The 16411-nt window shown below is 42.8% G+C and overlaps 1 protein-coding gene across 12 annotated transcripts in view; it reads right to left on the bottom strand.

Annotated features, from left to right (window-relative positions):
* Positions 1-16411, bottom strand: part of LOC105688686 — a 132313-nt gene that overhangs the window by 15206 nt on the left and 100696 nt on the right. For all 12 annotated transcript variants that reach the window (XR_007279042.1, XM_020853887.2, XM_048657510.1 and 9 more), the window contains 6 exons: positions 16023-16164; positions 14177-15138; positions 8082-8176; positions 7405-7523; positions 1811-1982; positions 1404-1558 (listed from right to left, as the gene is read on the bottom strand). Coding sequence is in view for 11 of the 12 variants with exons in the window: in XM_020853887.2 (XP_020709546.2) it covers positions 1404-1558; positions 1811-1982; positions 7405-7523; positions 8082-8176; positions 14177-15138; positions 16023-16101 (1582 nt within the window). In the remaining variant the exon portion in view is untranslated. The remainder of the gene's footprint in view (positions 1-1403; positions 1559-1810; positions 1983-7404; positions 7524-8081; positions 8177-14176; positions 15139-16022; positions 16165-16411) is intronic.

The following is a 16411-nucleotide window of genomic DNA, read 5'->3' on the forward strand; positions in this document are numbered from 1 at the left end:
TGCTAAGTCTGATCTCGCGATTGCCTTTGCTCGTGACTGTTTTACTGACGGGACTTTGTTTTTTTTTTTTTTTTTTTTTCATCCCCCACACGTCCCAAAAACTTCCAACCGCGTCTAGCCCGTCAAACGAATTTACCGAGGAACGAGTGACGCGCGCGTCACCCGGCTTGACGATTAAATTCAAAAAAGGCAAAATGAAGAGGAAAAAAATCGCGACGAAAGAAGATATACGGGCAGCGATGATAGTTTTTTTCACTACTCGTCTACGTCCCACGCGTACAACGAGAAATATACCATTTTCCAACTCAACGTCAACCGTGAATATTGCTGGAAATAATTTGGAGGCGAAAGAAAAGCCAAAAAAAAAAAAAATAGAAAAGCACACGGGAAGTTTATCCTTTTTATTTCATCTAGCGCAGGGCGTATGTTGAAAAAATATGTACAAATATAACGAGGGTATACGTGCAGCGCGTTTGTGCGTTAACATTGCAGCAGATTTACTTTTGTGAATATTTTTATTTTCTATGTGTCCTTTTTATTTTTTTTTTTTTCTTTCTTTCATGTCATTCGCGTTTATGAAACGTGAAACTGCGGGTGTCGCATTAGCGCGAAAAGCTCGTGTGCGTTCGGCTCGAGGAAAATAGAGTGAAAAGTGAGAAAAAAAAAAAAAAAAAAAAGGGATTTTTGTAAGCGGAAAAATAGAGAGAGAAACAAGCAGAAATGGGTTACGAAACGAAAGAAGAAAAAACCCGCGTTACCCACCGCTAAGTAAGAAGCCCGTTTTATTCGCACTTTCCGTTTTTGCTCCTCGCCCAGTTTTGCTACTTCTTATTTTTTTTTCTCACGTGCTCGCTCGAAAATACCGAAGGTACGGCGAGTGAGATGAGCTCTGATTTACGTTATCATCTCTTTTCGCGACGACCGAAGTGGGTGCAGGAGCCACCCTTACTTTGGATTTTTCCTACCCCTGGTCGTCGACGACGTTGTGGTCGTCGCAGCGAAGGGTGGTAGTAGTAGTAGTAGTAGTGGTGGTAGTAGTAGTAGTGGTAGAAACCCGGTGAAAAGAGGTCGCTCTCTCATTTATCTAAACGACTTTTTCTTCCCTACTGCACAACGGCTTCCTCCTCTCGTTTCGCCCCGTACCAGACGACGAAAACGACGACGACGACGACGACGACGAGGAAGAGGACGAGGAGGAGGAGGAGGACGCTGGTTTGACGTGATTCGGCAAAGGTATGATAACGTGACAAATAGTCGTCGAATTAAATCAAAGTTCTCGGGCGATCCGTTCGATCCATCAAAATTTTTGCGATTGATATCGATCGTAATTTTTCCGATAATCCCTCGCCGAAAGAAAGAGGGGAAAGAGGGGGGAAAAAAAAAGAAGAGGAAAAAAAACTCACCATTGAGCACGTGAACCGCAACTGTAGATCTTGTTCTTCCGGGTACGGAACAACTGTAGTTACCGGCGTGTCTCGGCGTCGCTCTGTCAACGGAAACTGTACTAACTACGACTTGAACTTCTTCCCCGCCGATGAATTCCGTCGTTTTATTTTCACTGGAATCAAAAACAGATTCGTACAACGTCAAAATTCGCGACGAAGGGCGCGCGCGGGAATCGGGAGCGAAAAAAAAAACTGACGTGATTTTTTTCGTCTCGAAAACGATAGCGAACGGCCATTTTGAACGCAGGTGACGATTTTTCGTCCGCGATTATTCGATGAGAATCGTACGGTTTTTTTTGATCATGCGAAATTTCCTGGGGGGGGTGTTCAAAATGGCGATCGTTACGTGGGAAACATTAATTCACCTGACGTTCTCGGCGAGTGTTTCATCACCTCTGGTCCACACGACGGTCTCTCCCACCTCTTCGCGAATGTCTCTAGCCTCGCAACTAAGTTTCAAGACACTTCCGGCTTTGAGGTGTCTTTCCCCAGCCGCAACGACCCTCCCGGCGTCGTCAACAATCGTCAAGACTGGAGCTGTAACGATTTACTTTATGTGCGTATATGTATACATTCGGTGTATATGTATACCTGTACACGTAGTCGGCAGAGGGGTGCTTTCGTTTTCTTTATTTTCTCTAGTTTTTCACCCCCTCGGGTTCTCGGGAGCCCCTTCCATTTCGACTGGTATATAAATATACCGGTGAGGTACATATTTATTTATTATCGCGCCCTCTCTTCACATCCACTCGAGAAAAGTTTTGTACAGAAAAATACATACGGGCACATATTCTGCAGTCTTTTCGTTTCTTACCGTTTTACGGAAAATTGGCAAACCAAACCCCTTCGTTACTTCCACCCCTTAAATTTGACCAAATTTTTTCAAGTTTCTTCCAACGAGTGTACCACAAGGACGATGTCGTCCTTCGAGACTACGGTGTACGTGGAAAACTAACGATACGAAAATCGCAGGACTATCCAACGCGAGTTTTTTCTTTTTTTTTTTTGGTTTTCTCGAAAAACATTCAAAATCCGTTCAACTAATTGATCGTAACATTAATAATAAGATCGTTAATCATACAAATTATAAGTTTACCTTGGGTAGAAACGTGTATACATACCATGTACCTGGAATATATATACATACAATACATATATATATATATGTATAATTTCGTCGACATTCGGTGCCTACCCCCTGCACTCGCTTAATTAATTATGTAGGGTGAATTTCACTCTCGAGTTTGGAATCGCTTAGTGTTTCTCTTAGACTCTCCAGAATCTAGACTTTGAAGGAATGGTGGGAGAATAGAGGGGAGGATAGCGGGGGGGAGGGGGGGCGGTTTCGTCCATTAACACTTCGCTATATAATTTGACGAGCTGCAAATGTTTGTGGAATTCGTATCGCCTCGAGGAAGGTGTATTACGTTGTACTCTGTATACGTGCGTATGTATACATAATGTCCGCATCTGTTAGAATTTCATTTTCCACTGTTCGTATCCACGCGAAACACCCGGTGCGTTGTACGCGAACGCTAATTGAATTAGTGCGATAATTATACAAATTACGTCTGAAAAGATACGCCGAGAGATTGAGTTCGTTCGGTGGTTCGAAGAAAGATAAAATTCGTCCTCCTTCCGTTTCCGAATATGATACCCTCTTTCGTTCACTTCGTTCTGAGAATCGAGGTTGGATTACAGAAGTTCGAAATAAAATCTCCAATAACGAGTTTCTAACGTATAATAAAAGGCAATAGACAGAAACATTACGCGATATACACTTACTCGGGTTATACCTATCACCGTACCGTGGAGAATTATATTGTGTTCGACGTAAAAGTTTTTGAGAAAATAAAGCGAAAATCGGAAGTCGAAGAAAAAGGGAAGAGAAAATAGAAAAAAAAAAAAAACAACAACGAGAACGGAAGAGGACGTAGCTGCAGTTACCACGATGATAAATAAATCGAAGTAGCTACCTGAATATAGAGGAAATTCGGACTCCGAAGTTTTCGGTGTCTTTTTGTTGGCTTTTCCATAACGACGAGGACGGGAGGGTAGTGTGGGAAATAATGGTAACGATAATAATAAAGTCCACGAGAGTGCAATCCGGCAAGAATAGTAAAATTATACGTTGTAAAGTAGAGAAAAATAGAGAGAAAAGAGAATAGAAAAAAATCCCGGTCGCGAGATAAGAGTAGAGAAGAAGAAGAAGAGAAGAAAAAAAAGAAAAAAAAAAAGGAAATAGGTAACCAAAAAAGGAGGGAAAAAAAAATATATTAAGAGAAGAATAAAGAGCCCCGGTTCCGCGGGTCTCCGGGGACCGTAAAGATGGTTCTCCAAGGCGCAATGGTTATGGTCAAAATGGGCAAAGTCAAAACTACCATTACGACCTTCCACGGACGGGGGGGGACGTCATTTTGAATTTTCCTATCGAGATCGCGAAACGCGCGCCGGTCTAACTTACGTCCTGCGGCTGCAGTATAACGTAACACGCTGGCAAAATTTTACTACACGTATACGTTGTACATACCTATACACACAGTTTCGCGTTACAGTACAGCAGACGTACAGAGGACAAATTTACATATGGGAACGAACAGGGAATAGGAACAAAGAGAGGATTCGAACGGAACCGGGTAAAATTCACCTCCGCATTATCATACCGCAAACTTTTTCGTGCCCCAGCGTGCCCCTCGTGCCCCCGAATTCCTCTGCATTTTCTGCGGGGATTTAAACATTTCGAAGGTCAAATTACCAGCCGCCCGACCCCGCCCTCCGTCTCGGCCAACATCCCCCTGTCAGGCGGACGAATATACGCCGTACAACTTGGCGAACTTTGACCCGACTCAATTTAAAGGTAAAGTTACATTTTATGCAACCGCACGTCCCCGCAATCAGCGGGCAAAAGAGTTCCTCCCGTTCGAGTGCAATAATTTTTATATCCCATCCCACGTGTGAAATTCAACGAGAAACCAAAAGGAAATAGATCGTAAAAAAACCTTGGAATATTTTTAGAATAAAAAACTGATCGTGGAAGCTCTCCCGCGGCTTCCGGAAAGAAAAGTTTTTTAATAAATTCTTGCAGATTCTCGGGGAAAGGTTTTTTTTTTTTCTTTCTCCTGATTCGATTCAAATTGTATTCATCATTTTTCACTAATTTCCCGAGACGGTGAAAAAGAAATCGAAAAAAAGGAAAAATTCACCTAACCCGCATCGCGAATACGATAATCTATCGTCTCGACTAGGTTGTGATCGGTTGGTTGTATCGCATTCGTAGGTTTACTTGGTTTCGTCATCTGTTTTTCCAGACGACTGAATATGCAGGGGTTAAATTCGCGTGGAAAATAGAGAGGTGTGGCTTATATCCACCGTTCGTCGGAGTCGGTTGTGTACCGTATATATACAGTTTGGGAATAAAACGGGGTTTTCGGTGTTGGTATTTCGGGGTTGTGCGTCGCGACGCCGTTCACCGTCGTCGGTGTCTCGCGGCCCCCCCCATGCGCGCGGCGTCGCTCGGAGCTTCGGTCTGAATAAACAGGCCGCGATAATATTATGTGCCCTCCAACGGTTTTCTGTCCCTCATTCCGTCCCCGCGAACCCTACGAAAGATCAGATGGTTCACCCTTAGCGCCACCGTTTACAGAAGGGAGCCAACTTTAGCTACCGCGGAGTCGAGTCGCGTCGCGTCATTGGGGGGGAAAAAAGAAAGAAGTCGTATCCCCCCCCTTTCCGAATACGTTATACACGCGCCGCCTCGGCTACGAAGAATCAACCGAATGGAAGTGAAATTTTCCCTCCCAAAAAACCGAGAAACTACGCGATGATAATTATCGACTCGAACGATGCGAGAAAGAACGAAGAGTAAGGGGCGGCAAAGAAGCGAGGGGTGGTGGAAAAGCGGGGTGAAATTTTTTTGGAAACCGAAGGGGAGGCATTGAAATGAATGAAAGAGGGTAACGAAAAGTGGTTCTTTTACTTTCAATAAAAGCGCGACGTTGCGCGAGGGGATGATGAAAAAAAGAAATAAAGGAAAACCGATCGCCCTTAACGAGGCTCAAGAAACACACCCGATCATTTTACCCCCTCGGATAATCCTTAAGGACGCGTTTCAGACGGCTAAAAGATCTCGTAAAAACCACTTTCGCTTACTTCCTTTTTTTTTTTTTTCTTTTTTTTTTTTCTATACTCTAATTTCTCTGGTTCCTCTTCTCTTCACTTTTCTCAGCCGATGTACGGAGTAGATCGGATATATAGGTCGAAAAAACCGCGATTGAAAGTCCTTCCTAATTAGGAAGAAATTCTTCCAATTTTTTTTTTCTTTCCTCTCTCTCCTTCGTTCTCAACTTTGCACACGCTTTTCCAGTTTTGCTGGGGAGGGGGTAAAAAATGGAATGAATTGAAAAAGCAAAATTAAAAATTTTGAAAAAGAAAACGCTCATGTAGTTCCACGTATTCGTAAAACGTCTCTGAAGAGCGTAGCGTGTACCAAGTTTTGGTACACCGTTGAGGAGGGTGACCATCTCATCCGTTGGATGAGACGCTCGAAGGTAAGAGAAAAAAAGAAAAAAAAACAAAATAGAGGTTAATTCGCATCTCGAGACATACGGGCTTTTACGTAATCTCTTGAGTAAGGGTAGCGAAAAAAAATGGGGCAAACTTTGTTAGACGGTACTACCTACGATCCGGGAAACATCAACCGAAGGTTGGTTAGCCGGTTTCTTACGCCGAAAGGAGCCGAAGCCGAAGAAGAAGGAGGAGGAGGAGAAGAAGAAGGAGGAGGAAACGGAAGAGAGGAGGAAGACGAAAATGAGAAGAAAAAAAGCTGAGGCTAAAAGGAAGGGTGTGTTTATGCGGTGCTTAGGCCTCTAGGCTCAAAGATAAGGAAGCGGTAGCGCACACGCTTTGCTTCTACCTTGCTCGATTTTCGTCCTAAAATACAAGGCAGTAACTGGAAAATGTTGCACGTTATACGAAAGCACGTTTTTCGTTCGTTTCGTTTTTTTTTCTTTTGTTCCTCCTCAGCTTCCACCTAATGTAGATTACCGTCGCCTCTTCATTTATTGGAGTAAAAAAATCGAAGCAACCTCAATTTTTCTTCGACGTACGAAAATGAAAACCAAAATCTCACGTCCTTAACGCCACACATAATTCCTACTTTTTATTTCACATACGACGCTCGGGTATCGATGTGTTGACAAAAAAAAAAAAAAAAGGGCGGCGATGTTTGTATCCCATCGGAATTGAAAAGGAAATTTTATCCGGTCAAATTGAACTTGGACTTTGGGTTTCGTGTGACCAACGCCTGTCATCGGATCGCAAAATCCCGGTCAGCTGGACGCAGGATCAATTTCGGTCCGGAGTGCGAAAGGATAAGAGAAGAAAATGAACGAAATAAATGAAAATTCTATTTCCGAAACGGACTTTGGAGTGCGAAAGACGGAACATTGCGTAGAGTAAGTTGGTGACATTTGCTGACCATTGAATTTTGGCTGATTTCGAACAAAAAAAAAGAAAAAGAACCCTTCAGATTTCTCATTTCTCAAACTAATCCGAAGAAAATTTTAATCGAGTGACCATAACTGACGTGGACTCTTTATGAATCCGTATAATCAAAACTTTGAAGTGAAATCGTCGGAAACTCGTTAACCACGTCTCGGTTGGTGTAAAACAAATTTGTCGAAACTCAAAAGACTCAACTCTCTTCGCAAAACGTGTAACACCCAAAAGCTACAAGATTCCAAAAATAACGATTCTTCTCTCGCAGTTTACAATGAATTTTTTTCTCACACGAATCGAATATACCAAAAAAATTACATTCGTCCTCTCACGTTATCGTCATTAATATTCCCATCCAACGTCAAACTATCAAACCTTTTTTTTTTTTTCAATCGGTAAAACAACGAAACGAAGGAGACGAAGAATGGGGGGGGGGGGGGGGGGGGGAGAAATTTTCACTCACCGGTAACGGTGAGGTTGATTTTTTTTATCCTCGGCGGATGCGTAGCGACTTGACATTCGTAAAGTCCGGAATCTCTGAGGGACGCGTATAATATTTGCAGTCTCCAGTTACTGGGATATCTGAAACAGGAATAATATAACATCCCCCACCTAATCGTGCAGTGTATATATTACATATATCCGGAAAGGTTTCCACACATACATAATATAGGTTTGGATTTCACGTAGGAGATACGTGGTGGCGAAGGGTAGCGGGGGGGCGGGTGCCGGTTTCGGGGTCGTGCGAATTCGGAACAGAAGTGCAAACTCCGTTGCTACGGGAGTCGCTTCTGTCCGCACGAATTCGCTCGGTTGGAATGTACCGCGATCTGAACATCGCCCGGCGTTAATCCACCGTACCGAAGGACAAAGTTAGCGCCAATGAGATAGAGAGGCGGAGGAGAGAATGAGAAAGAGAAACCGTAGAACGGAATCGAGTTAAGCCCTAAAAGCCGTGAGAGTCCAATACCGGCATAATGGGCATCGGGAAAGCCGGTTGAAGGAATGAGTTCAAACGTGGAAAAACGAAAAAAAAAAAGAAAGAAAATCAGCTAAAAGTGGAGTGAAGTAAAGTGAAATAAAGCGAAACGGAGAAGAAGAATATATATATACGCACACAAATCGAGTGGGTGTACTCACCTGAAACTTAGACTGACGCGTTGATCGGCGCTGTAAACTTGTCTAGCTACCGTTAAAAGATGAATCGAGTCCTTGCTGCGCTGCAACCAGGTCACCTGTAATCAAGAACGGAAACGATGACGTTTTTCGCTTTCGATTATTTCGTGGCTTTTGCCAGAGTGAAAAGTTCGAGATCGAAAGTAGATGAAAATGTTACACGTGTCCGTCGGGCGCGTAGAAACGAGCGTGTATATTTACACGGAGTGGAGAGCAGGTAACGGTTCCTTGCGGAGTGTCTATTATAGAGTTTGGTTATTAGGTAATAGACATCGTTAGCCGAAATGGTCACCTAATGGCCGGCCATCCCCTTCCCCTCTTCACTCTTCCTCTTTTCACGATCCCCACGAGTAGTATTCACACGTGAAGGTGTACGTACCATTCTTGAGCGCGCGAACCTTCGGCGACACACATTCATACAAAATGACCAGTCATATTAAACGAAAGGTCAGAATTCTGAAGTGGCCAAAGTATTTCGCAGGTTCTATAGCTCGGCGACCCTCGGAGTAAAAGGGAGTTTTCGTTTCTCCTTCGCGTTTATTTTTCCCGCCGAATAATGGAAGGGAGAGCTCGGTCCCGGCGGAGGACTCTCGGCAGTCGCGCATCTCTTCTCGTACATACGTGACACGATACAAGGTTTCGGTACCTCGGGCGTGTTGGTAACGATCTATTATATCTATACGACCTCCGCTATTCCGTTTGATACGTTCGTTCGTTTTTATTATACTGACCGCACATTATTCGCTACGTTTTTTATACAAAGAACCAAAAGAAAATTCGATTTTTGAGCAAAGGATAAATCATTGTTTCGATTGGGTTTAATATGTTTTTCTTACGTATTTTGACCTCAGGAATCCGAATCTGAAAGAAAAATTGATCTATCTCTAAAATTGACCGAGTTATCGCCAAATTTCAGCTTTTTGGGGTCGAAAATAAAAAATTGATTTTTTGGTCTATCTTGATGTATTTTGAGCTCAAGAATCCGAATCTGGAACAAAAATTGATCTATCTGCAAAAATGACCGAGTTATCCCCATTTTTTCGCATTTTTTGATATAAATTTGAGGATATCTCGAAGGGAAAAAATCGTAGCTCAATTTGAGCAACGAATTCGTGTTCCTGAGGTCAAAATACATAAGAAAAGTGCCATACGATCAATTTTAAAAAATAAAAATTTTTGGTCAAAATTTGAGATTTTTCCAAGGGGTACCCCTTACGATTTTTTCAAATTTCGGCCAAATTTTTTTATTTTTTAAAATTGATCGTATGGCACTTTTCTTATGTATTTTGACCTCAGGAACACGAATCCGTTGTCCAAATTAAGCTACGATTTTTTCCTTTCGAGATATCCTCAAATTTATGCCAAAAAATGCGAAAAAATGGGCATAACTCGGTCATTTTTGAAGATAGATCATTTTCTCTTTCGGATTCGGATTCCTGAGCTCAATTTACATCAAGATAGACCAAAAAATTAATTTTTCATTTTTGACCCTAAAAAGCTGAAAATTGGCAATAACTCGGTCAATTTTAGAGATAGATCAATTCTTCTTTCAGATTCGGATTCCTGAGGTCAAAATACATAAGAAAAGCATATTAAACCCAATTAAAACGGTGATTTATTTTCTGCTCAAAAATCGAATTTTTTTTTGGTCCTTCAAGAGTAATTTCAATCTGAATATTAAGAATCTCCTCCCTTACATTTGTTTTTGGTACAAGATTTTTCTATTCATATAGAGGGACAAGCGCAGCGGTGGCGCACGCGCGCGGATTTTAAGGGATTAAATCTTTTTCCTCTCTCTTTTCTTTTCTTCAACTTCTTTTCGCCCGTTTTCCGAGATGTATTTATGCGATACATGTACCGTTGGTTTTGCTTTACTTTTTCTTCTCTTTTACTTCCGTACCTATCACTGATCTCCGCTTTTTCGTCGGGAAGAAGAATCACCTCCATTTTAGTTATTATAATTTATTTACAGTCCTATTTCCCGAAAAGGGAACAAAATTTCGCTTCCTATGGAAATACGTGTCTCGTCGCCCTTCTTATTCCACCGGAGCTTTCCCTCGCGCCCTTCGGCCCTCCGCCCTTATTTCCACGGTATCTTCGCCCTTCCTCGTCGTCTTCCCGAGTCGTCTGGGTTCCTCCGTCTTCCTCCTTAAATTTAGGCAGCTAAGAAGGAGAAGGAGGAGGGCCCTCTTTTGCGGGGAATAAGGGATGAGATTCCAAACACCCTTCCTTACTTCTATTTTCTTCCATTTTCTTTCCTTTGCTTCTTCCACCCCTTCTTATTCTCATTTTTCTTTTTCTTCAATCACCCGAAAAACCGACACGTATACGATCTCGTTTTTCTTCACAAAAAACAAAGAAAAGGCGAAGAAGAGACGAGAAAAAAAAGGACTAAAATAGAGCTACATAGAACAAAAAAAAAAACGTAGGAAAAACGTCGCAACGATCGAACCCCTATCCTCACCCACGTTCCTCCTTTTTCTCACGCGAATCTCTTTGGGATTCGAAATATATCAGATTGTTTGGATTTTTTTTCTTCTTTATGTCCTACACGATTTTGCAGACGTTTGCACACCAAGGTATATACGAAATTCGGAAAAGGATACTGTAGATGAGAACAAAATGAATTAATCGATTTGAAAATGAATTTATGATGATTTTATTTTAATTCAATACATTTTCTTTTATCCTGAATTTTCTTCACTCATTTTTCGTTCAAATTGAAAATTTCTTTTTTATGAGTTCACCGAGGGAGCAAAATAATATAATAGTCATCACAATAATAACAACAATAATAAAACGTGGCACGAAACGTTCGTGAAAGAAAGTGAAATTCTTTACCAGCAGGTTTATGGAGTAACGTGACGAACGACGATTAAAGAATAAGTATGAAGGAGAAAGTAAAATTTTCATTCGAAAAAAACAAAATTTTCGCGTGCAGGCACACCGCGATAGGTTGGTACGCGAATACACGATAGGTAAAATACTTGGGACGTTGAGTATTTTATTTATTTATCAATTTTTTTATTTCCATTTGATTTTTTCATTCTTCATTTTTTTTTTCTTAAGCTCGTCTCATCTTTATGCAAATTAAAAGAATATGGGCGCTATTGATACAGAATACGCAAACACTCGAATACGTATCTTCTTCTTCTCTTTGGATCCTATCATTTCGTTTTTCTCTATCTGATTTTCTCTTTTTTTTCAGCGAATACTCTGGAAAATTTCGTATTCCGGACAATAATACACGTCTCTCAGGAATTCGAAACGCTTCAAGTATAGATGACACGGATGTTAGACGGTGTATCTGAATGGCTATGTAAAGTTGGCAGGTTATACGACGTGGAAGTCCTACCTCCTTTTTTCTTTCCCTCCTCTCTCTCTTTCCCTCCCGCGCGTAATCCACTCGCTTTCTTTCTCGGTACCTCTCTCTTCTTCTATTTCATTTCCATTTCAATTTTTTATTTTCATTTTTATTTTTCCTCAGGATTTTGACGAGATTTCAACACACACCCCCGACTTGCGAGAATACGTACCGCATAATAGGACAACCAAACCAACTTCTCTTTAGAAATTTCGACGTCAAGCACACGCGACGTTATATACAGCTGGTATATAATACCAAAAATTCAACGGTCCTTACCTGTATTTTATTTATTTAATTTATTTCTTCCTATTTCAATTCCCTCCCCCCGTCTCCTAACTCCCTCCCCCATGCTACGAAAAAGTTTTTCATGGAAGGGAAAAAAGAAAAAAAGAATCTACCGCCACATCTACCTCCCTTTTGACGAAGAACTTTTTTCTTTTTTTTTTGATTCCAAAATTAGCGAGTTACGTTATATTTTCCATAGAGTAGAATGAGAACCGATGGAATATATTATTTCGTATCGTCGAGTGTATTTGCCGAGTGAAGGGGTTGGGGGAGGGGGTGGTGAATCAAACGCAGTTATTTGTCGGAGGTACGTGGTGGGTGCGGGGTCGGTACACCGGCCGACAATCGCGACGGAAGTTGGTGAACTTGACCGTTTTGTCATACGGTAAATATTGGCGAGGAGTAACACGGGGGTTGGTTGCGGACCATCGTTGTCTTTGTGGGGCACTTGCGCCCTGAAATAACCTCCGAAATACATTATTGGTTTCCAATAACCTAAGGAAACAGGGCGAACCCTTTTGCCTGTTACCATTAAACTGCCAGATATTATAAACGTCGCGGAGAGACGACCCAGCGAAATGAAGAGCGGAGGAAAGATGGAGAAGTTGTTGTTTTTTTTTTTTTCTGTTTTTTCGTGAATTGGAAAAGTAAAAATAAAACCGTTTTCCCCGATCACGCCGTGCAAACGATCCTGTTGCACAGCGGGTAGTACAAAAGCAATGGAAAAAACAAAAAAAAAAACAAAAAACAAAACCGAAATCGAGCGGAGGGAGAAACCCAAAAAAATGAAACGCCTTTTCAATATCCTATTTCGGTAGAAACCAATCACACGGACAAACTATGAGGACGTAAGCCCTCCGCACACAAGGTTCAATTTAAATTCAATTTCTTTCTTTTTCCATTTTTTTTTGTTTTTTCTATTTACTTGTTTCCGTTTCTCTTGTTGGAAAAAATTTATATACATACAAATTGCGTACGATTTCGTTGAAATTTTTTTTTTTTCTTCTCAACGTACGATCCGGAAATTTGTTCGTTATTCCGTTACCGTTTGAATGCATAACAATTGGTAAAAGCTATTCGGAGCTGTTTTTTTTTTTACGAGCTTTTGAAAAAAAGCTTTTTCCACCGATAGATTCGTCGAATTTACGCCGGATAATTTCAGCGCGCGAGTTCGACGCGGGTGAGACATGCAAATGCGTAGGGTGAATTTTCTGAATTCAGACTTTAAGGTTTACTCTGTACATACGTCGTCGTACCTACTCGTGTTGCATGAAATTTCAATGATTTCAATTCAGTTATAAGTTTGGTAAGGTCTACCGAGCCCCACGCAACGAGCGAACTCTAAGAACTCGAGTTAAGTGAAAGAGCATACAGTGTATATACATATACATATACACTGAAACGACCAAGTTATACGTTGGCACGTGTACACACGTATCTACATACGTATGTAACCATTATGCATATTATATACGCACGCGTGTGTACGTATTCGCTTGCAAAACGTATGTGCGCACGGAAATTTACTTACGTACCTACTTATATGTACATATGTATACCTCGCGCATACGTTCGAGAATCGTGTTTTACATGGAAACGGGTAAAGTAATACCACGATAAAAAGCGCGAATCGCGAGTGTCTCGATTGCAGTGATTGTCGAAAAAAAAAAATTCTCACCCCCGAATATCTTTTTTTTTTTTCTGTTCCACCCTTAGAACCCCGTGCACTCGATTTCGCTTACCTCTTTCGTCCGTTTATCCCGAGTCGGTATTTTCGGGGTCGCCCGTTACATGCAAAATATATATATTCGCATAAACTATATGCAGATAAATAAACCCTGCAAGTGTAGTGTGCAGCGGCCAGGTTGTCCTCGGGGTAAATGTATACATACGTATATGCGAATGTACGTTACAGAGGGCATGTAGTACGTGTGTGTATATATCAATAGAGAAACTGGATGGTAAGGTGGAAAGGGAGCACCGAGAACATTTCCAGTCCCCGAGAGGGTGTATAAGAAGTTTTGCCGCTAGACAGTCGGTAACCGTCTTGTAGAGGAGGAGGAGGTCATCCCGACTGTTACTGCATTTTCTTCGTATTTACATATACATAATACGTATGTATTGCCACCGTCCAAGTGGCCTCCTCCTCGCTCGAAAACCACCACTCGGAATACAAAAATATTCGAACCCGCATCACGAGGCCATCCGCTTCGACCTCCTGCAGAAATTTTTCCGAACGAATTTACCCCCTTTTTCTTCGTATTTTATACTCGGGGAAAGCGCGACGCTGAAATTTTTCTCTCTTCTTCGATTGTAGGATTCGTAAAAATTTCCTCGACATCGTTACAATTTCGTGCGACGATATTTAAAAAACTAGGTAATCTCAAGTGTTTTTTCGAATACTCACCGTTTTGTTGTGCAGCATGCCGATTTTGCAGTCCAACAACACGGTGGACCCGATCCTCGCTGTGATATTTTTATCCTCGGGACCGTCTTCGAAATAGGGTCCGTATTTCCCCATGGAACTGGCCATCCAGGGTATGGTGGGTAAGATGAATTTTCTCGCGTTACCTTGTGGGGCGACGGGTTCGACGGAGTCGTCGGATTCCACGTGGGAAGCCGCGGCTTCCGTGGTCAGTACGGATATAATTTCGTAGAAGGCTTTCGGAGCTTTTTGGTTGAGTTGATTTTTTTCCTGTCTGTAACGATCGCCCTCGTTCTTGTCCTTCTGGCTAATCGAGTCCGCCGAGGTCTTCGAGTAAGACTCCTTGGCATTGCCGAGGGCCGAGAGTTTCTCCGTATTTTTAATACCGCCGAACGAATTCGTCCCGACGATTTTATCGCCCTCGGAATTTGGTATTTGAAAAGATATCGCCCTCACGTTCTCGGGCGGTAATATTTGATCGAATACCGACACCGAGCGCTCGGTTTCGACCTCCGAAATCTCTCGGACGTCGTAAACGTTCGAGTGATTCGTTTGCTCGGTGAATACATGATCGGAAATCTCACGAGCCGAGTGGAAAACGTCCGACGGATCAAACGGAGCCAACGACTCGTTCATTCGAACCTCGACTCGAGTCGCCCGACCTTCTCCCGATGATAATTTCATCGTCTCGGCGCCTCCCTCCTCGCCGATTTTTTGCCCCTCGTCTCGTTCCGCGCCGGTGGTGAACGTGGTGGACGTTGAAACTGCGCGGATGTCGTCCACGACGTTTGACCTTGGCGAGGTTACGTTCAACTTGTAATACTCTTCGGCGTCGTTGTCCACACCGGTGGTCGAAGGCGTTCCGTGAACCGGGTATTCTTCCCCGTCTTTCCTATACCCGGATTTCACGATATCCCTGGGGACGTCGTCGGTGCTTCCCGACTCTGTGCGAAACAACGAACGGAGAAAAAAAAGCACCGGTAAACAACCGTTGTTCGTTTCGTCGAGAGAAAGCGAAGTGAAAACTGATGAATCGAAGAAAATGGCGTGAATTGAAAAAGAGAAAGAGAAAAAAAAAAAAAAAAATCTTCAACGTTTTTTCGGATAAATGAATCCGTCGAGTCGTCGTTGAGCCAATCGGAGACAAAGGACGTACTTTCCGCGGTCGGAAGGGGTATGAAGAAAATATTCTTCAGGATTCGAAACCGTCGCGTATCGAAATCATTCGCCAAAAATTGTCGGCTGTTTATCCGGCGGCGGGGGGGGGGGGGGGGGGGGGGCAGGAGGGAAAAAAAGTAGTTTTCCCGGGTCGCGCGGTAAAATGCGCGCTTATTGCGGCTATCGGGTCGGCTTTCGGGTAACCGTAAGCTCGTTTAGTTAATGAAGGATTAAGCTTGCCCCGGCGGAAGACTAAGCCGTTTATACCGTCACGGGTAAGTATGAGGTAGGCAGAAGTAGCGCGGCATTAGAAGCTGCTGGGGGGAGGGAAAATCCACCGGCTGGTTTGTTCGCCACGGAAAAAGGATTTCCACCAATTTTACCGCGAGAATCTGGAATTGGCTTTCCCGACGACGGGACATATTAGAAGCTGGGTCACGCTATGCTATCGGTAGCCCCTCCGGAAAAACGAAACCGGAAAACCAAAACGACGAAGCGACCGATCGTCGGAGGTGCGAGCTAACCGAAAGGAAAAGTGGAAAAGCGAGAGCTTGCGAGAAATAAATAAATAAATAAATTAGCGGGGGTGAGAACGATATCTGATGATATTTTTGGGAAGTGATCGATTTCGAACCCATACGTTGGCGACACGGTTGAAAATATTATTCACCTGAAACGACGACCGTCGTCGTCATAACGGTCAAAAGGACGAGAACGCCTGAAGCTTGAAGTGCCGTGCTCGGCCACATCTCCGGGCCTTGACGTTCTCAGCTCAGCCTTCAGGAGGTCCTTCTGTCCCGTTCATCTTGACCCTGAAAGTAGAACACATTTTATCATTATTCGGTGAATCTCGGTAGGTCGCGGCGAATTTGTTCGTTGAAAAACTTTTATCAAACAGTCCCGAGGACGTCGCGTTATCCCGGAACTCCTTCGGCCCGGGATAACGGAAACAACTTGGTGGCTGGAAACTGCTCTCGTGCAAATTCGTGACTTTATAACGAGTAACAAGCGCGATACGCCCTGAGGATATTTTGAAGCCGTTGTACGCCACGGAGTTGC

Source organism: Athalia rosae, chromosome 6, assembly GCF_917208135.1.
Source record: "Athalia rosae chromosome 6, iyAthRosa1.1, whole genome shotgun sequence".
Classification (NCBI taxonomy): Eukaryota; Metazoa; Arthropoda; class Insecta; order Hymenoptera; family Athaliidae; genus Athalia; species Athalia rosae.